The 27,689-nt window shown below is 37.4% G+C and overlaps 1 protein-coding gene across 4 annotated transcripts in view; it reads left to right on the forward strand.

Annotated features, from left to right (window-relative positions):
- DENND1B (DENN domain containing 1B) overlaps nucleotides 1-27,689 on the forward strand; it is a 169,851-nt gene that overhangs the window by 126,581 nt on the left and 15,581 nt on the right. For all 4 annotated transcript variants that reach the window (XM_076337985.1, XM_076337986.1, XM_076337987.1 and 1 more), the window contains 6 exons: nucleotides 833-934; nucleotides 10,214-10,304; nucleotides 14,288-14,328; nucleotides 15,162-15,230; nucleotides 17,682-17,738; nucleotides 18,545-18,655. In XM_076337985.1, the coding sequence (XP_076194100.1) occupies nucleotides 833-934; nucleotides 10,214-10,304; nucleotides 14,288-14,328; nucleotides 15,162-15,230; nucleotides 17,682-17,738; nucleotides 18,545-18,655 (471 nt within the window). The remainder of the gene's footprint in view (nucleotides 1-832; nucleotides 935-10,213; nucleotides 10,305-14,287; nucleotides 14,329-15,161; nucleotides 15,231-17,681; nucleotides 17,739-18,544; nucleotides 18,656-27,689) is intronic.

Genomic DNA, 27,689 nt, shown 5'->3' on the forward strand with positions numbered 1-27,689 from the left:
TTTATTTTTAAATGAGTGCTGTTTTCAGTAATAAGTTTTTCAACAAACACTTCGTTTTCAAAGAATACTTGTTTATCTTCTTTCATCATCAAAGTGTTTTGGTGCAGGCTTTTTGGTAACTATAGGCTATGTGCTTTTCCTATGTTGGGGAAATACATTTTATTGTATTAAACGTTCATCTCATCTGTTCAGACTTTCTCCTTAACAATGGTCCAAAAAGTTTGTAGTTTTTGTTTTGTATAACAATAAAATAGATGTGTATTTCAATAATTTCTTGTTAAATCAGCAGTATATTTATCAATCTTCTTATGTTTTGGTAGAATAAATATAAAAATAATTTGGTCAGATACATGTTTTTGGGCTGAATTAGAGTTTTGCTTTACTAGTATTGCTGGTTTAGCATGCCAGGGAATAAGAGTAATCCTGAACAGTAATGCATGTTAAATTATTTGAAGCAATGGACCTGCTCTTCCTCAAAATGTGAACCACTTCGTTGAAATTTTTAATGAAGAGTGCTATAAAGGTAACATGAACCAACTGTAAACCACTTATTTTTTCCTTGCAATGCGTATTTTGTAGGCTGACTTCATAAACCAGAGGTTCAATTGCAATATGTATTTTGAGAACTATTTAAATATTGTATGAAGATTTTGGGCTTTTTTTGTTGTTGTCTATGTCTGTTTAATTGGATGCATGTTTATCAAGATTGCTTGAAAAGCAATATTTGAATGTATTGAATATTAGTAAATAAATTTGTAATGGAGAATTTTAAATAAATCAGCATATTTGTATACTCTAGTTACCATCTAACTTCTTCTGTTTAAATTTTTAGGGAGAGCCTATAACTTTCTGTGAGAATAGTTTTGTGAAGCATCGTTCCAGTACTACTAAGCAGTTCCTGGAAACTGCTGTCAATCTTCAACTGTTTAAACAGGTATGAGAGCGTAAATGACCCATGTTTAATGATTTTCTCTTAAAACGTATCTATATTTAAATACGTTTTCCTTTCTGTCAGCTTATGAAACTCTGGGATAAAATATAAGTACAAGTACTTTGTGTACAGACAGTCATCCCAGTTTTGTTGTATTTTTAAATCTTCAGTTATATTTAAAAAGAGTGGTGGTGGGGGTGGGGAAACTCAACAAAAAAATAACCCCAGAGCAGAGCAGCAGTGCAGCATCTCTTCAGAGCCAGTCAGCAACTCATCTAAACAAGAAAAGTCATGGAACTCCCAGCTTGGTCGTTGAGCTTCATTTTCAGCTCTCTTGGCTCATGACCAAAGAACCTAAACAACATAGTGCTTACTTAAATTGGACTTCAATGGTGTTTTATTTAAAAACTGGATTCATACTGTAATTGCAGTTTTCATTGCTAGGCTTTTTGAAGTATGCACACAGAGAATGTTACAAACGCAAGCCATAGGGGTGGCCTGAAGAATATTCTAGCTGATCTGTTAATACAGATTTTGAACTAATAGAGAACAAATTGTTGAATGTCTGGCACAGCTCACTAATAGTTTTATTACAGTCTTCGAAATGAATTTTTTTCTTTTATTTTATTCTGTAACTCTTCCCCCCCCCCCCCCCTTTTCATCACATGACCCCATTGCATCAAAAGGGTGTTAAGAAACTTGTTACTAGATTTTTAGGAAAATTGAACATCCGGATGAAATGAGAAGACTCATAAAAGTATATATTTGCCTGCAAATATCTGGAATGATTAAGGCATGGGAGTTCATGTTTAAATAATCTGGTGGACTTCTTTGAAGATATACTACCATGATAGATAAGGGAAATTCACTGTATGTAGAATCTTCTAATTTTCAGAAAATATTTGGTGTTAATCAGAGGCTAGTGTCTAAAGTAAAGATTTATGCAAGGATGATAGTTTGTGGAAGTCCTGTGAAAATATGTTTCTAGTAATTGTATAAAAGTTAAGGAAATTCTGACCATAGAATTGGGCTCCTTTAATTTTACTGTGTTTTATTTTATACAATAACAAAATGTAAATAAAAAATACAAAGTAATAAAGAAGAAATCTGAAACCTTTTGAAGTATCCAGCACATATGATTGAAATGGAAAGAAATAACGGAGTAAACGGCGTTGTTTACATTTTGCGTATCTCAGCGTGATAAGCTAGCATGAAACTTTCTTAATAGAAAGCTGCCTACAAGCAATGTTTCTAAATTGTTGTCACACTACTACTACTAAAGCAAGATCTTCTGCTGTAAGAAAAAGGTTTAACTCCACTGAAATGGAATGGGCTTGTCAGTGAGGCTCTGTACTTAGCCATTACATTTTAATATGTGTTCAATTAAACAGAATCAGTTTACAGTTTGTTTATAGCTTTTTAAAATTTTATTTCAACTGAAGGAAATAATATATTTTAGAGGATTAGGAAATAGTAACAATTTTGATGATGTGTGTGGTTTAATAGTAGTAGTAGTAGGTTTTTTTCATTCCTCTAGCTTCTGTTGCGAAGGTTACTCCTACTGTTTCAGATAATCCTCAGCCCAGCTGCATCTTCTCCAGTTTTTCTCACTGACAAATGAGCTGTTTTCAAAGTTGTTTGTATTCAAAAAGACGAAACTGTATTTTATTCTGTTCTGGAAAATCTTTTAGGCAGAAAATAGTTCTTAGAAGCAGCCTTAAACCTAGACCAAGCAGAAAATAGGTACTTCAAATACACCCTTTTTGCCATAACCGACAAGTAAGCTTTATTTGTGCCATTGTATAAAATCCTTCCTCTGTCCTTTTTTCTTTGTAGGTTTTTAATCTTCTCCCCCTCTCTCCTACATTAAAACACGTTAATTCCTCTAATTTAACCACTCTCTTAATTTTGGAAGTTGTAGTATTTTTTCACCCAAGTACCAGGAAATCACTGTCAGAATAAATTGTGGAATTAATTCTTTGTGTGACTCCCATTCAGATTATTTTCATGTTCAACATCATCTGTTTTTACTTTGTATTGCGTTTTGATGTGCTTTCTAGTGGTGATATCCCCAAATATATTAGTACATGCCAGTCTTTTGTACCAAAATCATTAACTAACCTGTAGATAGGATCAGTCCTAACAGTTAGCCTTAAATACCAGGACCGGTGACACTTCCAGCCGGACACTTTTCCTTTCATTACAAGCTGTTATCTCCTTTTTGGGCAAGTCCTCATCCAACCTAAAGTTCAGGTTTACTGTTCAGGTACTCTGCTTTTATTTCATCTAAACTAGTATATTGAGGCACATGCAAGAGGCTTTTCTGTGGTATAGATAAATTGCATTTCCTTTATCTAGAAAATTAATTGTCAAAGAATCTGTGAGAACCAGTGTTTTGATAACTCATATGTTATATCTTTCCATTTACTCATTTACCATTTTCCTCCCAAAATCTATTTGTAAGCCTCATCAAATTGTTAAGGGCAAACTGACAGACCAGCACTTATCACAACCTTTGTTTTTTAAGTAATGGTACTGTTCTTCACTTCAGCTGTGTTTCCTTTACCTTGATAAACTCATAAAAATTCTTTGACTTCCAGATATATGTGCTGGTTTCCTTAGAATCGTGTAACAGATGTGAATCTAGGGTTTTTTTGACTGAAGTTTTATTCCTCAGGTATTATAATGTCCATTTCTGTATCTCATTTTCATTAACACTTGTATTTTTATTCCCTTACTCAGCATCATAGTCTTTACTGAAAATTGAGACAGGATATTTTTGGCGGGGACAATGCCTAGATAATCTTTTAGCCTCAAACCATTCTCTCGGACTTAGAAATTATGGAGATGTCTTTTAAATCAGGTTGATGACTTCACGTTTCTGGAAGTTGAAAGGACTGTTTATATTGCTCTGAAACAGAATACACCAAACTGTTTATGCAAAACATACATTTTCCAGGAATTCATAGAAGTAATTTATGATAAATACCCTGATATGGGTCACAACTACAGGGACGTGTGAAGTTCAATTTGCTGCAGTTTGCTGGCTTTAGTTTTCTAAAGCTGTCTTCTGCCCGGAATAGATTTAATTTTAAAAACCCTGGTTATCGTTATTCTTAAACTATTAGGATATTTAATTATATAAAAAATATTTTTCTTAAAAATAAAATAACTATTATTTATATATTAAATATTCTTATTTCCTGATTAAATACTCTGTATATGACAGTTTTTCTTCAGATTAAATGTTTGTTCTCTTAGACTGTATACTTACGTTACTTCTTTTCTCACTGTTTTTTTTCCACATCTTTGATATTTGTATTATTATGTATGCTATGTATTTGTAAGGTTTTTCTGAGCCTTAGAAAGGCTCCCCTTTAATTAGGGTAACATGGAAGGTAGCTAATGAAGGTTCTGATGAGTGTCCAGGGAAAATATTAATTCATTCTTAGAACTAGCATGAAGCCTAATGCTAGACTATTTCGTTAAATAATATAATTGTATAAGTAATGTAATCTGCAACATTTATTGGGATTTGTTCCTAAAATGGTGGAAAGTGCTAACTAGAAAAATAACTAGAAAAATAACTAATGAATGCAGGATTAGGACTTGAAGAATCTTAAGTCTTTGAATATTGCTAGCAATTTCAAATTTCATTTACAGGCTTTATGAGTTGAGCTCTCTTCTTGCAAGCTATTGAGCTGTTATTGTGCGGAAATCACATTTATGACGTTTTCTTTGCTTCTACCAACTTTTTGTTTTTAATAATGGGTCAATTGGCTTGGAATTTTTACTCCTGTGTAAATAAATGATTTGGTTTAGCTCACAAATATCATCTCTCCTCCTCCACGCCCCCACCCTTTATCACCTGCATAACAAGATATTCTGAAGTGGATATGGTCTATATTTTGTTTTTAGAATTCAAAACTATTTAAGGATTATGGTAGTTCTGTCTCTAGTCAGCTTAAAATCCAAAAGTAGCACTGGTATTACTAGTTTTTCATTGAAAGCAGTAGTCAACCAAGGGCACTCTGGATCTCAAAGTGAATGCATTTCTTGAAATAGCAGGCCCAGATTTTTTGAGAGAGTGTGGGTTTGAAAAATGGGAGGAGAAAACCATTCAGTGTATGTGTGATTCCACGTGCTATTCTTTTCATGTAGCAATTTAAGTGCAACCATTAACAGTAAATTACTCAAAAGTAATAACTACTACTACCACTCCAAACACTTATCATTTCCTTTAAATAATGTCTCCAATGTCTTTTTGCTAACAGTTCTGTTTGTCGGTATTTACATTAAATATTCAGTTGGAGTGATCCTCTAAAAACTAAAATTCAGTCAGTGTCTCAGCCTTCTGTTGATAGAATTTTACCAAATGATGAGTATGTCCATAAATCTTAGGTTAGTTTATAGTATGGAATGAATTCATAACTTTCCCAAAAGAGATAACGTCTTACAGTTCAAAGGCTGGGGATGGGAGGGGGAGTTGGGTGGGTTTTTTTTCCACAGCAGTAGCTAAAGATGCTCTTATCTCTTTTTCTTACTGTGAAATAATCCAGTGATCCCATAGTGGTCTGACCATGAACCAACCTATCTGGAAAAAAGCCAACTTGGAGTAAAATGAAAAAATAAGAAGGAATTTAGACAAGAAAGAGAAAGAAATGGTTATCTTCATGCTTGCCTTATTCTTGCTGCCGGGATTTTTGTACTCTGAGAAAGTAATTTGTTTCATGTCACTAGTTCATTGACGAGCATCAGATTGTCACTGACACTGTTTGGATAATCTGTGGTAAAATATGATATAGCCAAATAATTAATTTTGGTTAGTTCCTATGTACTGTTTAGTACCAGTGAATAACTCATAGTTCTTGATAGAAGATGAACCGTGTATAATTGGAAAAGTGCTTTCTCACTTTATCTCTCAGACTTGAGTTAGCCTTTTCAAAACAAAAAAGGGAGGGGTTGCTTCTTGAAAGAATTTTAAACCTTTAAGAATGTGCTCGTTGTACTTCTTTGAAGCCTGTTAATTCTTGAAAAGAACGTGTTCAGTCCTTCTGAAAGGTTTAATCATTAATTATCTTACTTTGACTTTTTCCAACGTATTTGGATCATTTCAGTCTTTCTACGTACACTTACATGTGGATGCAAATCCACGTGCTCATGCAGCTGTAATCTCTGCATAAGGACAACTGTTGCGATGTGCATCTGTAGATGCAACTAAGTAAGTGTTAGTGGTTAAAAAAGGAAAATGGCAAACAGATGTGTTGGGGTCCATCTGTCAGAGGAGGGGAAGAGCATCTTCAGTCATAGGCTTGCCAAGCTGGTGAAGAGGGCTTTAAACTAGAGATGCCAGGGGAGGGGAACCTCAATCCATCCCATTCCCACCAGTTTGATGCCAGGGCCAGCAATAGATGCCCAGAGCCTGGAGAAGGATCACAGGTCAGCAGGAGAGCGCCTGAAGAGCAGCACAAAGGAACTCCAGCCAGTAAGACAGCTTCATCGGGGGCACAACTTCAATGCCTCTGTGCAAACGCACGTAGCACGGGGAATAAACAAGAGGCGTTAGAGACATGCGCACACCTGCGGGGCTACAACCTTATTGGCATCATGGAGATGTGGTGGGATGGCTCCTATGATTGGAGTGTTGGGATGGAGGGATACAGGCTCTTTAGGAAGGACAGGCAGGGGAGATGAGGAGGGGGTGTCACCCTCTATGTCAATGACCAGCTGGAGGGCATGGAGCTCTGCCTGGGGGTGGATGAGGAACCGACCGAGAGCTTATGGTCAGGATTAAAGGGAGGGCAGGGACAGGTGACATTATGGTGGGGGTCTGCTACAGGCCACCTGACCAGGAAGACCGAGCAGATGAGGCCCTCTATAGACAGATAGGAGCAGCCTCACGCTCACAAGCCCTGGTCCTCATGAGGGACTTCAACCACCCCGACATCTGTTGGAGGGACAACATGGCAGGGCATAAGCAATCCGGGAGGTTCCTGGAGTGCGTCGATAACTTCCGTCTCCAAGTGGTAGAGGAGCCAACGAGGAGAGGTGCTATGCTGGACCTTGTTCTCACCAACAAGGAGGGGCTGGTGGGGAATGTGAAGCTCAAGGGCAGCCTAGGTTGCAGTGACCATGAAATGGTGGAGTTCAATATCCTTAGGGCACCAAGGAGGGCGCAGAGCAAGCTCACTACCCTGGACTTCAGGAGAGCAGACTTCGGCCTCTTCAGGGATCTGCTTGGTAGAGTGCCATGGGACAAAGACCTGGAGGGAAGAGGAGCCCAAGAAAGCTGGGTAATATTCAAGGATCACCTCCTCCAAGCTCAGGAGCGATGCATCCCAACAAAGAGGAAGTCAGGCAAAAACGCCAGGAGGCCTGCATGGATGAACAAGGAGCTCCTGGACAAACTCCAACACAAAAAGGAAGCCTACAGAGGGTGGAAGCAAGGACAAGTAGCCTGGGAGGAATACAGAGAAATTGTCCGAGTAGCCAGGGATCAGGTTAGGAAAGCTGAAGCCCTCATAGAATTAAATCTGGACAGGGGCATCAAGGGCAACAAGAAAAGATTCTATAGTCACGTCGGGGATAAAAGGAAGACAAGGGAAAACGTGGGCCCTCTCCAGAACAAAACGGGAGACCTGGTTACCCGGGACACAGAGAAGGCGGAGGTACTCAATGACTTTTTTGCCTCGGTCTTCGCCAGCAAGTGCTCCAGCCTCACCGCCCAACCCACAGAAGGCAAAGGCAGGGACTGGGAGAATGAAGAGCTGCCCACTGTGGGAGAACATCAGGTTCAAGACCATCTAAGGCACCTGAAGGTGCACAAGTCCATGGGACCCAATGAGATCCATCTGTGGGTCCTGAAGGAACTGGCGGATGAAGTTGCTAAGCCACTATCCTTCATGTTTGAGAAGTTGTGGCAGACCGGTGAAGTTTCTGCTGACTGGAAAAGGGGAAACATAACCCCCATTTTTAAAAAGGGAAAAAAGGAAGACCCGGGGAACTACAGGCCAGTCAGTCTCACCTCTGTGCCTGGGAAGATCATGGAACAGATCCTCCTGGAAGCTATGCTAAGGCACATGGAGGACAGGGAGGTGATTCGAGACAGCCAGCATGGCTTCACCAAGGGCAAGGCCTGCCTGACTAACCCAGTGGCCTTCTATGATGGAGTGACTACATTAGTGGACATGGGAAGGGCTACAGATGTGGTCTATCTGGACCTCTGTAAGGCCTTTGACACGGTCCCCCCCAACATCCTTCTCTCTAAACTGGAGAGGCATGGATTTGATGGGTGGACTGTCCGGTGGGTGAGGAATTGGTTAGATGGTCGCATCCAGAGGGTAGTGGTCAACAGCTCAATGTCCAGATGGAGATTGGTGATGAGTGGCGTCCCGCAGGGGTCCGTATTGGGACCGGTACTGTTTAATATCTTCATCAGTGACATAGACAGTGGGATCGGGTGCACCCTCAGCAAGTTTGCAGATGACACCAAGCTGAGTGGTGCAGTTGACATGCCGGAGGGATGGGATGCCATCCAGAGGGACCTGAACAAGCTGGAGAAGTGGGCCCGTGTGAACCTCATGAGGTTTAACAAGGCCAAGTGCAAGGTCCTGCACCTGGGTTGGGGCAACCCCCGGTATCAATCCAGGCTGGGGGATGAAGGGATTGAGAGCAGCCCTGCTGAGAAGGACTTGGGGGTACTGGTGGGTGAAAAGCTGGACATGAGCCAGCAATGTGCGCTCGCAGCCCAGAAGGCCAATCGTATCCTGGGCTGCATCCAAAGCAGCGTGGCCAGCAGGTTGAGGGAGGGGATTCTGCCCCTCTACTCTGCTCTGGTGAGACCCCACCTGCAGTACTGCGTCCAGCTCTGGAGCCCTCAGCATGGGAAAGACACAGACCTGTTGGAGCGAGTCCAGAGGAGGGCCACAAAAATGATCAGGGGGATGGAACACCTCTACTATGAAGACAGGCTGAGAGAGTTGGGGTTGTTCAGCCTGGAGAAGAGAAGGCTTTGGGGAGACCTTCTTGCAGCCTGTCAGTACTTAAAGGGGGCTTATAAAAAAGATGGCGGCAGACTTTTTAGCAGGGCCTGTTGCGACAGGACAAGGGGGAATGGCTTTAAACTAAAGGGGGGTGGATTTATACTAGATATAAGGAAGAAGTTTTTTACGCTGAGGGTGGTGAAGCACTGGCACAGGTTGCCCAGAGAGGTGGTGGATGCCCCATCCCTGGAAACATTCCAGGCCAGGTTGGACGGGGCTCTGAGCAACCTGATCTAGTTGAAGGTGTCCCTGCCCACGGCAGGGGGGTTGGACTAGATGACCTTTAGCGGTCCCTTCCAACCCAAACTATTCTATGATTCTATGAACTTAAAAATACAGTGGTGTCAACCCTGAACTGTGCTCAGTCAGGTGGAGAGGGTTTTAAGGGTCTGCCTTGGCATCGTACCTCACTTTGTTTTGGGACTTCATGCATCACATTCCCATACCCTTAAATGAAACATCCTTCGAGACAGTTTGCACGCTGCCAGTCAAATCCAACCTGCTGCTACCACCATTTCTGAAACCAAGCCGCAGCCTTCCTCTGCTCTTTCTGTGTGGATAGTTTTGCTACAATTTCCTTTCCACATACTGTCCTTATAGGGTCATTTTTCATGTAAAACACATACATTTTTAATAGACCTCAAGTAGACATCATAGCCTATCGTTTCTTGGAACTGGGTGTGGTGAAATGTTTCCAGTTGTTCTAAAGGTACTTTCTGTGCACAACAAGGTCTACTTTGGACCCACTGATGCATACCCAGAAAGGGATGCCAATAGGGAGGTTTGTTTATGTTCTTTAGTTGATGATACGAAGTAAATTACAATTTCAAAACAGAACATCAGGGAGTGTCTCAGTGATCTTTATTTGATTATGATTACAAATCCAAAGTTACCATTTGTAAGGAAATAAATTAATGTATTTTCATGCCATTAGAAAAGCAAGAAAAGGTTGAAAGCCATTTAAAATATTTCTGAACTGATGTGTAATTTCATTGACTATAAAATTTTAGAAATCTATTTGTAAATTTTGCATAATTTGCTTGATATATATAAAGTACTCTGATATTTCTGCCGCTCATAGTTGCAACTGCTCTTGCGAAATCCATCTAAAAGCAATATATTGTCTGTAAGCCACATGTTGTCTTGAGCATCCGTATTCCATTATAATGTACACACAGGAAACTGTAACACTGTATAGCAATAGAAGGGCCAACAAAGCATGACTTTTTTTTTTTTCCAGTTTATTGATGGTCGGCTATCAAAATTAAATGCAGGAAGAGGATTCTCGGATGTTTTTGAAGAAGAAATCACAGCAGGAGGCTTTTGTGGAGGTACAGAATTAGTTTGAGTATACTCACTGATGGTGCTTCTTTGGGAGCTGTTCAACGTGACGATGTTCTCAGGATGTCCTGTAAATTTTGAAGTCATTAATCTTATTACTGCTTCATTGTATCCATTCGTTCTTGGAAAGGTTTTAGCCTTTAACAAATCACTGCTGGGACACGTACTGTTATGTATCTAGTTATGTCAGTATATTAAATGAAGATATGTTGTTTTAATCCAGTAAAACAAAACTCAGATTTCAATATATGATGGAATATCACTATATTATTTACATTTTTAACTGCATGTTTACATGATGTGATACATTATATGTGAACTGTATTTAAAAAATAATTTTGAAATTTGTGCTGAACTCTTTCTAGATAGTTATGTTTTCCATAAACACTTCTAACTTTTTTCACATCTAATTATTTCTGCAGTGCAGAAATCAGTGACTTCCTGAATTTTTAGAGACATTTGCTTTCTCCAGCAAATATGTTACTTTAAAAAAGAGGGAAAAAATTTAACATTTGTATATCATCTCAGAAGGAACATTGAAAGTTTACCTTCTTCATAAATACAAATATTATTCCTTGTGTTGTTTCTCTTAGTTATGTTCACTAACAATTATTAATAACACTTTTCACATTAACTAGCTTACAAAGTTAACCCATATAGAAGAGTGTGTGCTCAATCCATTGCTCAATATTACAGGATTATTGATTGCTTTCCTGTTAGACATATATTACAGCTATGTTGTTACTTGAGGTGTCATATTTGCTATCAAAATATTGGATCAAAATGTGCATGACACAGCACAAATATTGTTTTATGGTCTTTAAAGTAGTGTAGAAGCTTTCTCAGTAGATGGAGGTTATGTGATTTGAGCAAATCCACTGAGTTGCATATGGCAGCTTTAGACGGTCTTACTTTGCAAGACTACCCTTAAATGGGCATATTTACAGAGGAAAGGATTTGGCCCCCACAGAGAAATCAGAGTGGTGCAGAGCCATCTTCACCTTCTGTAAAATACCTTTTTTTATGCTCAGAGTACATAAATCCTTTTGTTCGAGATTTTCACTGCCTTCTCCTGCTCTCTGTGTCTTGTGCTGTGATCTAGCAGGTAATTTTTTTTTTTTCTTGATTAAAGTGTGGTTAGTTATAGAGAGATTTACATCTTTTCTACTTTTTTAGGGTAACATATGCTGCTCTGTAAACAGGTTTTAGGCATTGAGCATCCATTATTCAGATAGGTGGTGTCAGTATTTGGAGTTTGTTCGCTGGCTGCAGTTAAGGGGGTCAGGAGGCTGCAATAAAACTGCAATAGAAGTTAGATAAAGCTTGTTTCTTGGCTGCGTGCTGGCAGCCTGTGAACCACGTCTCACCTGCCTCTGCTCAGGAGGGAGTGCTCGGTTTCGCTAGCAGTTCTTGGTTAGATTGCACTGCGTGCTTACTTTTAAAGTCAGACAAGCTGTATATTGCCAGGTTGTGGACAAATTGCTTAGGGCACATATTCAGTATTTACATAACTGCTGTCTCATTATCGTTATGAAGTGCAGGGCTAACAGTATGTATGCAATTGAAGGTGACATTTTGTGACGCTAATGGGGTAGAACTATGATCTCTTTGCAGAGTTAACTCCCATCAACTTTATCAGGAAGCCCAAGGTTTTAAAAAAAAAACAGGTGAAACCCAGCTTTCAGAAGAGTCACAGAAAGTTAGTGTCAGCTACAAGCTGTTAAAAGGACAGGTGAACATAATCTTAGCTATAGAGAGTATAACTTAAAAATTACTGAATCAAATGGAAAGTGTTTCTGTAAGTAATCTCTTTTTTAATTCGCATTTTTCCATATATGCGAGCATAACTAAACTGGCACAGAAAATTAAACTGGAAATCGGAGAATAAAACTTGGATTTCATTGGTTTTTATGATTTCCTCCCCCCGCCCCCAGTAAAGTGGTCAAAACTTATTTCCCTGTGACTATGTGTGAAAAGTAATTTGTGAGCCATCTTCATTACAGTTTTCACTTTAGACTTAAAATCTTATTTTCTGTTACATGTATTATTCTGTGGAAGTATTAGTTCTCAAGAGTTTTATGTAACTTTCAATACAAGAACATAGTGATGATTGGTTGGCTTAGCACTTGGATTTCTTGTAGAATATTATCCACTAAAGTAATTTGTAATCACATGAATTTTATTACAGCAGTCTTTTTTTTGAGTTAGTCTAATATCAATGGTGGTAGTATAAGGAAAACTGAAAAAGTGAAAACCTTTGAACCTCTCTTGTAATAATAATTTATTTTAAGGAGTCAGCATTTTCTTGCTAGAGTTTCAGGAGGTTCAACTCTAGCTGAGGGTATGCAGAGTTAACGTGGCCTTTTCTGTAGATGAGTATTTATCTGTTTTCTTTATTGCCTTCCCTGAAGTCCCTCTACACAACTAGAAGACAGTTAAACTTCTTGGTGATTTGCTGTGATCTCATTTACTGTTTCTAGTAATTGCTTAAGTCATGGGCTGTGACAGAGAAAGCTCAGATGTGGAGTCACTGTTAAGGACACCACAAGCCAGATGATATATGAATGTTTTTGATAAGAATTTGAAGTTATGAAATGTCATGTTAGAGAAAGTACTTATGGGTCATTGAAATTTCATTAACACACTAGCAGTGGTTAAATTTCACCTTATTGCATGTTATTTGCGTGCTACCTTCTCTAGTAGTTCCAGGGAGCCAGATCGAAGAAGTGAAAAATGAGTCATTTTTGCTTTAGGTTGCTCTTTGACGTTCTTATTGGAGATAGGGTCATAATGATCATCAGGTTCTCTCCTTTCTAAGGAGTATTGCTTTCACTTGTGCCATCATTCCTGGGAGTCTGGCTGTCGCAAAACTGCCTGTAAAGAATTTAGTGGAATTGGTGGAAGTGCCTGATGCGAGTATAAACAGCTCAGTTTTTTCACCTCATTCAGAAACCTGAGAATACCTTTTACAATGATCCAGTTAGTTCCCAGCTGTGTTCGAGGAGAATGTTTTGGCTTTCCACTAGCTAATGCAATAATTGCACCCAGGCCTTAGTTAATTGATTATTGCAAAGCTTAAGAAGTTTTGAGAACTCCTGTTAAAAGTCTGTAATGTCAAGGATATATCAGTATGGTCCTTTCAAAATGGATAAACTCCCTGTTTGAAACTTCAACATTCTTGTCAACGTGAATGTCCTGTCTGGGGTTAGCAACAGCTCACAGGACCAGAGTATTCAAGTGACTGATGCACTCTAAAACTTTCTCGGGGCTCAGGGACCCAATCTTTGGTGTTCAGCTGAAGCACCTTTGGGAAATAGTATTCATTTCTTCGTCAAGTGCTCGGCAGAATTTAACCCTGTTCTTCACGGCCAGCTTAGTGCCACAATAGTCCTCGGTAGTCCTACAGAAGCCAGTAGCTCTCACTTGCCTTTTAGAGGTTTTCCTTTGTGAAAGAAAGTAGATACAGTTTTAAAAGGCTTTTTCCTGCACAGGGGTGTATAGTTGTGCCATAATTCTTAGACTTTTCTCTTGTTCTTTTTCCTCGGGATGGTACCATCTGCAGTCCATGTCATTTTTGTACTTGAAAGTTTGCCCAGTGGGATCATTATGCTTGAATGCAGTTCATTATATATTATTCTTTCCTTCGAGTTGGTGTTTTTCTTTTTAGACTTTTTAGCAGTATGTTACCTTACCATAATTTTAATTTCTCTTTCTACCTCAATCGGAATTAAAAACTCTGTGGGTGAAAAGATATGCTTTTACAAAGAAAATAGAAAACATGAAATAAGAGATACCTAGCTTTTTTTCTTAGTGTACACATATTCTTATCTTTACATTCCTTGTCTGTCTGAGAAGAATGAAATTAATGAATAATCCTCTAAGGGAATTTTTAATGCAGATTGTGAGGAGGGTTGAAACATTTAAAATGTTGAATGTATGTTTGATTGTGTTACATCTTACGTTTCTATTTCAGGAAATTCAAGATCGTATCAGCAGTGGATGCATACAGTGAAGGTATAAACTTGGTTAAGTAATTATACTGGCCATCCTGTTCTTCAAATCTTTGTCCTTGTCCTTACATATACGTAATGGTAAAAGTTCGTTCGTTTGCAAGGAAAATGTAAGTACATTCTATAATGAATAACATGTCTGTAGTAAATGCAATAATTTTGTGGGTTTTTTCTTGAAGATTTAAAAAAGAAAAAAAAAGTCCTCCACACAAAACAAATGCCAAAACGCGCAAGGTATTTCTGTCTGTAAAGTCAGGGACTTCACTGCTTTCTGTATCATGTTGCATTCCATGACTGTGAATTAGGTGTGACAGTACAATATGATAACGAAGTTTATCGCTTCTAGTAAATAGCAAATCTCGTTAATATGGATTTGTGCAGTTTGGCTAGCAGAAGACCCTTGGTATAACCTTGTTATTCTGCAGGATTAGTAAAATACATTATTTTAGATTAAGAGAATTCTTGTGTGATTAAATGAGAGAGTTCTTTCTGTCAGGTCAAAGTATTTTTAAGTTGCATAATAAATATGATAGGAACACATGAAAAATAGCCATAACTTCTGAATTGATTTTGAAATAGTAACAATGTATGAAGAATGAAAATACATCATTCTGTTAGAATGCATTGATAAATGTGTCAGCTGTGATAATGACGTACTGTAACCCTTGTGTAGCTGCAGACAGCAGGTTGGGGAGGAAACACAGCTGTGGTTATTCTGAGCGATTTAAAAGGAAGATTGTTATTTCTTTACAGCGCACTGTTTATTTTTGCTTGCTGTTGTCTTAAGGTTTGACTTGTGTTAAAATGTTACTAAAATACATTTTTTGTATATTTCAGAAAGGCGGTGCACTGATCAACACAGCAATGACCAAAGCCACTCCGGCTGTGAAAACAGCATATAAATTTGTAAGATCATCTCTTTCAAATAAATAATACATAAAAATATCACAACTTCCTACAACTTCTTCCTGAATACTTAAAAACCTAAGCATTTTATAAATGTATTGCAGAAAAACACTTTAGCCTGTAGAATGTTTTTAGCTTCATTTGTTTTCTCATATAGCACTAAGATTTAGTCTTCCAGATAGCTTGTACATAACAACAGACATTTTCAAAGCATCAGTTTGCTGTTTTTGTTTCAATCATAATACATGCTAGAGGCTTATTTGAATATCATTTAGATATTTGATACACAGCTGTAAACTCTTCCTACCCTGGTGACAACATGATGAAAATACGGACTCTGAAAATAGAAATTCTCATATACACTAAGGTCCCGTAACACAACACAGGCATTGCAAAGTTAACACGAGTGTAAAACGTTTTGTGAATGTTACATTTATATGTAGTATAAATATAGTGTTATAGCATGTAGTTACGTAGTATATAGTGTTAACGCGATGTGGAGTTCTCTATTCAGAACAGATACAGTTCGTGCTAGACAAATGGAGTCCTGGCTTACACAGATGCAATCTCACTTTGGCACTAAGCGCTGCACTATTGAAAAGATGTGGTAAAGCATCAGTAATGTGCGCAGCAAGTCTTTTCTATCATCTGCTCTTTTAAAGATGATACTGGAATACTCACGTTTAACTGGATTTAATGCTTATACTTCTGAGCTTAAAAGATCTTGTTTTAAAAGACTGCCTAACCAATAAAGCATGTGAAATTATACAGTATCACGCAGTATGAAAAAACAGCAATAGTGTAAAATGGAGTGGGAAGTATTTTAAGGTTGCATTTTTAATATATGGGAAAAGACTTTTGGCTTCCTTTTTCCTTTTCCAAATGTTTCACTAGTTGGATGCATAAGTAGTCCTGAATAAATCAGTACATCAGGCTAAGCTAGTGTATTTTAAGTAAAGTTTTCAAATAGAATTTTTAATTTTACATCAGTTGAAAAACACAGCAGCCATGGAGAGAAACAGGTAAATAAATTAAATACGCCTCATTTCCATGAACTCATTTATAATTTAAAAAATGGTTCACTAACAGGTTATCTGCAAATTATTCTTCTTCAGTTTGCACTAGCTTAGACTGTGGTTACATGATCTTCTCCCAGCCTTCAATTTTGATAATTATGTCCTTGATAATAAAGGTTCTTCAAAGTGAACTTCTGTTCAGGAAACACTGGTAAATTTTGTGAGGATCTGTGTGTGTAAGGTATTCGTATTTATACCCTATCTGATTTCTTATGCTGTTGCCCTTTATGGAGCCTACTAGAGAAATGACATATGCATTTCTTAATTGCTAGATAACTGATTGGTAGCCTTGAGTAATGTGCTTGGTACCATCCCTCAGAGTTAGAACAAAGCACTCCAAAATTCATCCAAATGCTGTGAGCGTGATCTGGAAAGTTTAAAGTGGCATTCAGGTTAGCATCTGCTACATGGCACCCCATAGTGCTGTTATTGAGCTTATAGATGTATGATTTAAGGATCAAAAAGACTCTCTGACCTCTTGATTCAAGAAAATGATTTTCTTTTTCTGAATTTCCATGTATAGAAAACCATAGAAAAATAAGTGGTTTCCGCATATTTATGCCCTTAAAATATATTTTTAAAAGTCCTATTTTCAAGACAACTTTGAAAACTTTCATAGGTTTTTCCTATATTCATATAAGAAAAATACCCTTTCTTCTATTAGGGTTAGGGATTTTGGTCTCCCCTCATTCCCCCCCATCTTTTCTTTTTTTTCCTACTCCCCCTCCTTCTCTCTCTCTCCTCTCTTTCTGCATAAGTACGTGGTATTCTGTATTGATAATTCATTTCTCTATTGAAGAACATTCTGGGCTCTGTTTTCTATGCAACAGTGATCCTTGGCTGCCTATTTTAATACATACAGAATTCTCCCCTAAATAGCAGCACTACGCTGTTCAGCAACACTGGGCAAAATCTCCATCTGCATATGAAATCACTTCATTTCTCTTAAGATTGATGTTGCCCTGCAAGTTGCCAGACTGGAACACTGTAGCAGTCATCTTGAAAATCTTAACATTTTTCCAACATGCCTTACTGCTAAAATACCCTTTCAAATTTAAAGGACCATTTCAAATAAAGGAGTGATGTATATGAGCATTTTTAGCCTGTCCTTACTAATATTGGAGAATTTTTGAGTATGTATGTTTTCACAGCATTGGCATGCATGTACTGAAAAAAATCCTTAAATATACGGACAAAGCATGAATATATAAAATGTACTGACAGTGCGTGTATGAAATATGTGATAAAAGTTATTGTCCTTCTTTATATCACCAGATGTTTAAAAAAAAGGTAAAATAAGTATGGCATCATAAAGCATGTTTCATGACTACAGCCAGTGTCTTGCAGAGCTACTTAAGTCCTTTTATTTTTCTAGGCAAAAAATCAGGCAAGGCAAGGAATAAAAGAAGTGAAGAGTAAGTTAAAACACAAGGTATGTAGTACACTTTTTACTTTCTTACCTTGCTTCCTTTATCAGTTTGAAGCTTATACTTTACAAGTCACATGAGATTTTTGTTTTTAATGACTTTTGAAATATTCTTAGCCCTTTGTTCAACAATACATTTTTCATAACGAGCCCTCTGGCAACTATCTGTCATTCTATGCATCCACTGAATAATCTCTTTATTGTTTGCATATTTTATCATAGAACAACAGAGGTCTTCAAAGATACATTAACAGGATGTATGTTTTCATAAAGTTGATTGCTTTGATATCACAATCGAAGGCTTTGCTTCAAGCTGAGAATTTGAGATGGGAGAGTCTTGCAGTGCAGTGTATTTCAGAAGGTGTAGTTGTCTGTGTTGGCTTCATAAGATACGTGGACAATGGCAATGTTTAAAAATGAAGACATAGTTTCATTTTGCAAAAGCAACATTGCAGAAATATGAGAAAAGATGTTTTAGGCATTTTGCAGCAGCTTTTCCCATTGAAAATTTTGTTTCCACATAAGATTTTTCTGTAGGGAGAAGGAACCATTTTTTAGATATATTTTATGCTATTTTAAGAAAACTTTAAAAAATATTTCCTAGATGTTTGAACAATTCATCTTTTAAATGACAATGTTGATAATTCAGCTTCCTGAAAAGCTAAATTTTATTTTCTTACTACAGATGGTATTTTCATGACAGTAATAGATTGTGGCAAGATAATTTTGAATGCATTCTGCATGCATAATATGGAGGGTACGTTTGCAGATAATGATTGTAAATAAAGGAATTTAAATCTGTTTTGTTGTAGGAGAATGAGGAAGAGTATAGAACTTGCAGCGCTGGTGCAGTACAGACTGCTCCTGTCTACACGTTGCATTATGAGAAAAGAGCAAACTCAGAAAAACGAAGACTGGCACAGGTAAGACACCTGAAACTTCTGTTCTTATGCACAGACATACGAGGAAAATTTCTTGCCACTTACAGTAGTGCATCAGTGAATCTGTTTAAGATTATTTTACTGTCTGTGTTTGGATAGTGTGATTAAAAGGCTATGTTTATTGAAATACTGCTATACTGCTTGAATAGAGGAAAAATGTTATTCGTATTTCATCCCTGTTGAGAGGGGACAAAACAGGAGAATTCTAAGGATGGATCTGAGATTTAATTCTTAAATACTGTTTTTGATAAAGGCTTCTCACAGCAAATACATTCTGGTCTATTCACAGGTCTGTGTTAAGCTATATTTTTTAGTTTCTTATAGTGGGGCACATTAATTTTGTATTTCTCATAAATTGATTTGGCAGTCATATGGCCTTTAACCTTGATCAGATAGTTATGATTTATTATTTTATTAATAAGTCAGCTAGTTAATACGGTGCCAATCTCTTGTCCTTTTGTTCTCTAATCCTTTCTAGCCTTGATTTGAAGTAACAGGTGTAGTGTCTCAACTTTGGCAAGTGTTTTAATGTCTTTGGATTCATTTTGACAGGTTTATTTCAAAGATACAAATAAAATAGTTTTTGTAACACTTTTTTTCCTGGGAATAAATACCTGCATATGTATGTATTTTAATGTGTGGGTATATATTTTTGCATTATACTGTTATTGCATGTTTTTAATACATGTAATGAATGTTTATATATGGATTTTTAATGTGTATATCTTCCTTATATGAGAATTAAGCATAGAAATTCAGCCCAGCTGATCTAACATTTGGTTTTTTACTTTAGATATTGCAACGATAAAAATCTGAATTGTCTATTTAATCAATTTGATTTTTTAATTAGTTTTTATCCATAATAAATATAAAGTTTGTGAAATTTAACATAGAACTGATGCAGATTATTGCTAAATGGTGTTGAAATTGTACGTTAGTATTAAGTCATTATTTTTAGTAAGGTTGTAAATAATACAAAGACTTTCTGCTTTAATTATTTAAGCAGGTTTTACTTTGTACTTGTTTTTGTGATGTCTTAAAGCCAGTGATAAAGTTTTAAACTCTGTGCCCTCAGTATATTTTTTATATACAGGCAGCTGTGGTGCCTGCATTCTTTCAGGAACTTGTGTACAGTAGATTTTCTTCACTGAGAATCAGAAGAGAAGATACACAATTCTAAATGTATGAGTATAGAGCTCTAATGTTAATAACATGAATGATTCTTAAAATACTTGTTTCTAATAGATAACTGTCATTTTAACATATAACAACTTCCCCCCCCGCCAAAAGAATTTGATAATGTGAGGTACTAAAAAAGCTTTCAATGCATTATTAGTCAACATTCACAGATTAGTGTAGGTGAACCTACAATTGTATGTATCCGTGTAAATACGTAACGCAAATGTACCCTTGTAGTCAGTGAATTTTTAGAGGCTGCTTTTATTAAAGAAATCTGCAATAATTTACTGATATGGTAGTGCTGCCTACTGTAAGGTACAGGAGTCTAGGGATACAAAGGAATATAATTCACCTTGGTACAATTGAATATTTCTTTTGAAGGCCTGTGTTTGGACAGAACAATTTGACTTCTGTATTTTTTTGTGTTCGTACAGCTGTATACTGCTAAATCCTTTAATATCATTATTGCTGTTTCTACCAGTCGTCTTTTGGTTTTGAAAACAAGACAGAAGGAGTGCGTGTCCGTCCACAGTTTTCTTTACATATATACATATACACATGCGTGTTTATGTATGTGTATACACACATACATATACATATATAGGGTTTGTTTACGAGCGAAGCTTGTAACTAATAGCCCCGCAGTTTTGCCCTCCTGCAAACCGAAGGTCCCGTGTCTTCTCCCCAGCTCTTGTCCCAAATGCCACGTGGGCCCAGTGGGCAGGAAGGAGCAAATGGTGATCGCTCCCCAAGGACTCCGCTCTCGCACGGTTTCCTTCACCTCTCACTCACGGTATTCCCACTTTTTCCTCCTCCCCAAAAGCAAACAAACAAAAATATTTCTAAAAAATAATAGTCTACTGTTGCTACTCTTGTTTTTATTTTTGTTCTTGGTAAGTATTTGAGTAAGATAACATAAATGCAAGTTCTTTATGAATAAGTAGTGATTTTAAACTTTACATCCAAATAAAAATATATATTTGTATTCACAAGTGCATGTGAGAGACTATGTTTGATCTAGTACTGAATCTGCCGTTTAGAAGAAGTGAATTCCACAGATTGCTATTGTTGTCAGGTTTAATCCTTTTTTTCTGTAACTCTTTATCCTGCAAATGAACCTTTCCACCCGGATTTCTAAAATGGTGCCCATGAGTGTCTATAGCAGTATAAGGATAGTGTTAACGTGCAGTTCAAGCACTTTGATGTATATTTCAAGTAAGGACCAGATATTAAGTTGCAATGTCAGTGTATTTGAATATCCCCCCAAAACCTAAACAAACAACAAACAAAAGAGAAAGATTGCTTTTAATGGTCATCTTGCTTCCAAACAAGAGGCACCTCTGCACTTTATTACTATCTCTTCCATACTGAAACATTTAAAAACTTGTAAATATAAAGAATTTGATGTTATATTTTATGTCATGTTAGATGCATGCATTGAGCTTTTCATTCTCCACTTCCTGGAAACAGTTAAACATAAATACTAACTAACAGTTACCTGAGATGCTGTAAAACATATTTATTTTGAAACATTATGTATGATATGAAAGTTTGCTTCACTGTAAAAGATCATTTTAATAATTGGTTCGTAACAGGATTTTGGGGTCTGGGAGGACGTTTCCTTTACAATAGGAAGTGAATCTGCTTTCCCCCCAACAAACAGTAGTTTGTATGTGGGTCTGCTAATTAGTACGGTTATTTCCTGTTTTGTTGATGAGGCTTTAATAAATGTCAAGGGTACAGCCATGAAGATCTCCCAATTAGGCTTTGCGTTTGTAAAACCCAACCCCTTTGCTTTTGTGTGAAGATGACAGTTCCAACTGCAGCCTCAGCCTAACAGGGCTCAAGGGAAAGGATACTTCTCTGGTTTTATTGAAAACAAGGCCAGTTTGGCCCAGGGAGAATACCAGCACTGGTCACAGTGCAGAGCCATTTTTAACAATGAATATTTACTAAGCTTTATCACTGCTGTCGGTGGCTTTATTTTATCTTTTTTTTTCCAGATCGGCAATATACTTTAAAAAAATTAACAGTAAATCAAAACAAATTATAGCATGTAAAATAGCTGTCAAAACCTAATCAGAGGATAAATAATTAAATGTGTTCTTGCAAACTGTAGTGATCAGCTTGCCCTCCTATAATTTGCATTTTGAAAGTCTTTCCTAAAAAAAGAAATAACAGGAGTGCACTCATACGTGCCTGCGTGCACGCGCGTGCGCACCCACACAATTAATCTTTGCCTAAGATGAATTGTTCTATCTCTGTAATATTCATTTGAGCTTACTCTTGCTTGGGTTAGCCGTTCTAGGCTTTTTATACGTGTGCGAGCTTAACTATATTGCAAGTCAACGTTAACAGATGGATTGCCCTAAGCAAGGGAAAACCACAACAAAATCTAGTGAAAGTGGACGATCGAAGCTTTTTATTGTTAAGCCTTATTAAAACCTTGGCATGTGCACTGCTGTTAACTGTTTCATGCCTAGATCTAACAATATGTCTCTGGTATGTTTTATCTCCTACATTAATTAGGTATGATGAAGATACAAGAAATTACCAGCTAAAATTTTTGAAATAAAAATTACTGCAAACATGAGATTGCTTCAACTCTGTTTGCGGTATCTTGCCAACGATATTGCCGAGTTCCTTCAACTATTGATGCGGAGGGTACAGCAGTGCATGTATTAGACTACTGTGCGTTCAGTTTTTGCATAATCTGTTTTGATTCTGTTTCATTATATGCTCCCAGATAATGCAGATTTCTGGGTAGACAGGGGCCTAAATGCAGTGAGAGCTCTATAAAATTGTTCCAAATTAATATATAATTGAAAAGAGAGCGTGTTAATGATGAGCCTGGATAGAATGCCAGGAAGATCTGTTTGATTTCATGAATATGATCTTTGTAATTTTACTGTTACATCAGGTGATAGGGTGGCTTATTAAAAATGGAGCATTTCAGGATGTCAATAGTCCTAATGTATTTAGTGGCTAATAAAACATTCTTGAAGATTTGCAGGATACCAAATAAGAACTACCAGTTCATTTTATAATTAGTAAGTTAGAAATGCCCCCTTGTCTCTGAGGAAATGTATGTAATACCTTTACCTTTAGGCATGCACTACCTTGCAGCCGTAATGGAAACTTGGACATTTGGATTCTAAGTGTAGATTCACCAGGAATCCCTGTGTCAGCTCTACTTTAAATGTTCTTATATCGAAGAAACCAAGTGAACTACTTCCCATGACTTTGCAGGATGTAAATACAGTGTCTAAGAAGGTTTTAAAAACACTTTTGCATAAGGTAATAAAAGCCAAGTTAGACTAAACTTTTTTCTTGGTATTCTCGAACAGAAGAGAATTGCCATTTTTTATTCTTTTTTAAAAGCATATTGCAAATGTAGCTTTTACACTTTTATTGCAGTATATCCTAGTAACTAGACAATATGTAATTCAGCTTGCAGTAGGTATGCTTGGCTTCTGTTCAACAAAGATAGCAAGTGTCAGGCAGGAAGATGTGTTCAGAATAACCTTACCTTCAGGAGTGCCCCATTTATCAATACCCCTATAATGGCCAGTAAAATAAATGACATAATCATTAGCTACAAAGGGCTTCCAGTAACTGATTACCCTCCTAACCTGAAAAAGGTGGCGAGAGTGGGCTATTCTGAAGAGGTTTTTTTTTTTTCCGGGAACATAAAAGCGGAGAGGAAATGCTTGTGATAATGCAGTGCTGAATATACATATTCTGTATAAGGTGACTGAACCCCTTTAAGAAAAAAAGAAAAAAAAAATCCTGCAGACAACCCCACAATAATTTCAGAAACATAAAAGCTCTGATTAAGGGCCTTTACCTGTATTTGGATTCAGATGATGTGCTTGAGATTACATCTATGCCTAGCTTCCACAGATAATACTGGTTATATAGCCAGAGGTATCTTCTACTCTCATTGACTAAAACATTACAAATTGACAGATGTCATAAACAGTAAGAGCTAGTTTTTAATGTAAATTGCATTTTGTTTCTGTAAAATATAGTTTTGAAGTAAGCTTTGGTTGATTAGTAAATTCTGTTTCTTTAGCTAACGTGGTGTAATTTGAAAATATTGTCGATATCATTAGCTTCCTTTAATTTGGAGAAAAATCTTTTGTCTTGGTGTGTCAAGTAAGATCTCTTCATTCTGCAAAACAGTCAGATTTCCTTTTAATTAAAAATGAAAAAGCCAGGCAGCAACAATTCAAATTGTAGATTACGAGAGTGCCCTCTCGTGGCTCTGATACCTTTCCAAAGTAGTACAGGCACACATGTATCCTTTTGCCTTGTATAAATCTAAATCTTGCTTTTTACAACAGAAGACCTCTCAGAACTCAAGCGGTACTTCCTTTTTTTTTTTTTTTTTTTTTTTTTTTTTTTTAAACTGAAAGATTATCTGGATTTTGTGCAACTTAAGCATTTAGATGCTTTCATGTATCACGTATAATTTTATTTTCAGGAATATACACTACCAAGTAGACGTGTAATTACAAGATTGCTCAAACCTCCCCCCAACAAGAATATAGTAGATACTGCCTCTAAACAGTGACAGTGACTGATTTTAATTTAGTCAGTGAACACATTTAAAGAAAAAAGAAGCAATATAAGTTTGTGAAGCCTTTTTTTATGTCAGTATTTTCATTAGTGTGAGCTCTTTCCTCTTCTCTGCCCCGACCTCTTCTCACCATGAGTTTAAGTGAAGGACTGTTGCAAGTCTCCGCAGCAGAGATCTGCTGTTCGTTCTGCACCCATAAACCAGAGTAAACCTTGTGGCTGCCTGTCCTTCTTTGAGTTTTGCAGTAAACATCGCTTGAGAAATCTCTCCACTAATTACCATGATTCCAATTTAAAAAAAAAAAAAAGAGTGGAAAGATAGGGTAACGGTCAGGAAATTGCCCTGGAATTTTTTGTTACTCTGTGGGCATTTAGTGGAACGCTTGTTTTTTTCAGGGCAAAGTCATCAGCACATCTACCTCTTGATTTATCCTACTGAGAGAGACATTTAGGCAAGCAAAAAGTTTGCAGATGCTTTTTCTGGCTATTATTGTCACCTATTTTAGTTTTTTAACGAATAGAAATGCAGTCTTCCTGAGGGTTGGTCTTCTACAAACAAATGAACCGTACTGGTATGCCTACCAAGGTTTCTTTTTTCTGAAGAACCTGAAAGAAGAATGCTGTTTCACAAAGTACCTTCAAAACTGGATGAACCTTTCTGTCCTTAATAGTTAATTGAAATAACTGGAATAATTTTTTTCATCAGGAGAATTTGACACCTTAATGTAACAGTGGCATCTTCTGCTTTCATTTGCTGTGTATCTTCTGTCTTCCACGGGTCGCGTTTTGGCTCCACCTAGCCAAAGCAGGGAGCCAGAAGATCTGTCAGCCAACAGTTGAGACCTGTGTCCCAGCTTCCATGTTGCTTTTGCCTTCTGGCCTGAAAGTTTGGAGAGCACAACCTTATGTCTAAAACTTAAGCTCTAGTACTGTGTGTTCCCCAACCTTTTCTTTCTTTCTCTAATCCTGTACGTAAGAGTGAAAAAAAATGAAGACGTTCAATTAAATAATAAAGTTTGTCTGGGGGTAAAATGAAGAAGTAGAAGAAACAGGAAAAGCCTTTCCTGCAGAGACCTCAGCATCTCTGAATATGGAAGCCCAGATTCAACCCGTCTAATTTTGGACACTACTGAGATGCTGAAATTAGTAGCCGTGCTACCCTGGGCTCTTTCTGCAGAAAGTGGGGAGAGAGAGGCATGCCGAAGGGCAATTCAGCCCACCTAGAATCTTGATTACATCCTGATGATGCCTCTCTCCTGCTGTTTATTTTCTAATTTAGGCCCTAAGTTATCTGAAACTAGTGAAGGGAATCCAAATCCGAGTGCCATCCATGTTTCCCAGCACCCTTGTAGAGAAAGACCACCTTTGTTGAGCAGAAGACTCCTACTGGCATCAAACAAGGAGGGACTCCTCCTAACTAATTGTTCTGGTTGGGAGCCTTAGACAGAAATGTGATTGGAGTCAGTATTTCTGTTTCTAAGGCACAATCTTTTTTTCTTGCAAATGTTTTCATGCTTCATACAGAGCTTCCCTCAAATAGGCTTTTCCACTGCCCATAGATTTGATGGAGAGAGTTCAGTGCTGCTCAGGTTTTATCTGTCTAAAGTTCTGTGTCATTTGGTGTTTCTCATTAAATCTTGAAGTCTTGGAGGTATTATGATGTTTGTGTTTAGGATCACGTCCACATCATACATTTTAACGTCAGTCACTTGTATTATTCACTTAACATATTTTGGGGTTTTGGTAAGTTTTCCTTTGAAAAAAGTCACACGTGATCTGCAAACAGTGCTTCCAGCAGTGATTTTACCATGTGATAGTTCTGCTGATGTAAGGATATGATGCACATTTTAACTGAAAGATTGATTTAATCAGTAATCTCTGTTTTACCTGCTTAGGAATTGTAGCAAATAGGTAGCACGTTCCAGCCAGATAAACTGGGTTTATAGCTGGTTTGATTCACTAAAGTCACACACTGTGCACCCAAGTTACTTCCAGGTCTCTTGACTTTCCTGTTACCTCAAAAACATGCTCTCTCTTCTGCCTTTGTGCATATGGATATTCACATGCCTTTGTGTATATGGATACTGATTAGTTTTTCTCTTCTGGCACGTGTTTCCCCTTATCTTCTTGCTCCTCTCTCCACCGTGACCCCCTCAACCCTCCATTCGGTCATTTCCCTTCCCTCTAATCACTGAGTAAACCTAGGGCATTAATAACCATCAAAAAGGGAAAATAAGTGGTATTTTTCTTTGTTAGTTTTTGTAACTGGAAATTCTGCCTGGTGAATCTGATTCTTAAAATCATCCACAAAAAAAAAAATCCATAAAGAATACTTGTTTATAAAAGCAATAACTAAAGCGAGCACCTCCAATAGCACTGAAAATCTCCGTGTCCCATTTTAAAAGACTAACACTTCTGCTTGTTGCCAGTTAAAGTGAAGCCAGGCTGCCTTCGGATGGTGCACTCTTTGCAGCCAGAGTGATGTGTGGCACGGTGCCGCAGTGTGTCAGCTGAAAATGGCCACGTTCGCTAAGAATAGCCTCTGTGCCACTGAGAAGCGTGAGTGAGATCTGGCTATTTGGAGGTGATGCCTGACTGTGGGCAGCGTGGGGTCTTGGTCTGATTCGGAGGGACAGGAGGTGGTGCAGGCTTCCTGGGGGAAAAACGGTCTGCGATTCTTCAGAGAAAATGGAGGTTTATTTGCTGTTTTGGAGAAAAACATAGCTATTTCTGAAAAATATTTGCAGAAGCATGATTAATCCTTAAAAATAGAAAGCAGTATTACAAAATTCTCAAATATTGTCAGTGTTAAGGAGTATAGCATACATAAAAGGTAGGAAGCTTAGAGTTTAATTTTTCACCACAGTAATTCAGAACATAAATAATGTTAACGTGCTACCCATGACTAAGTATCTTAACAACTTTATCGTCCTTACTTACAATAAATCCTACCTCAGCATGGATATTAATGTTTCCTTTAACTTTACAGAAGTCAGTGGAGATCTCTTTTGCATTACAACTTACTTGTCATTTCAAAGTACTGTGCCTGTGCTCTTATCTACATGTTTCTGGTCATCTATGTCTCAAACAGATTTTTGGGGATTTCCTGCTCTTGCAGGCTCTTTTATTGTCACAGAAAAGGATTTCTTTCTGTCATTGGGAACCTACTTTTTTTTGCGTATCTCTGTTTCCCTATCATTTTAATTAACAGGATCTCAGAATTGGTGACACTTTTGTCTCATGGCATACAGCTGTG

The sequence above is a fragment of the Aptenodytes patagonicus genome, chromosome 5 (assembly GCF_965638725.1).
Source record: "Aptenodytes patagonicus chromosome 5, bAptPat1.pri.cur, whole genome shotgun sequence".
Lineage (NCBI taxonomy): Eukaryota > Metazoa > Chordata > Aves > Sphenisciformes > Spheniscidae > Aptenodytes > Aptenodytes patagonicus.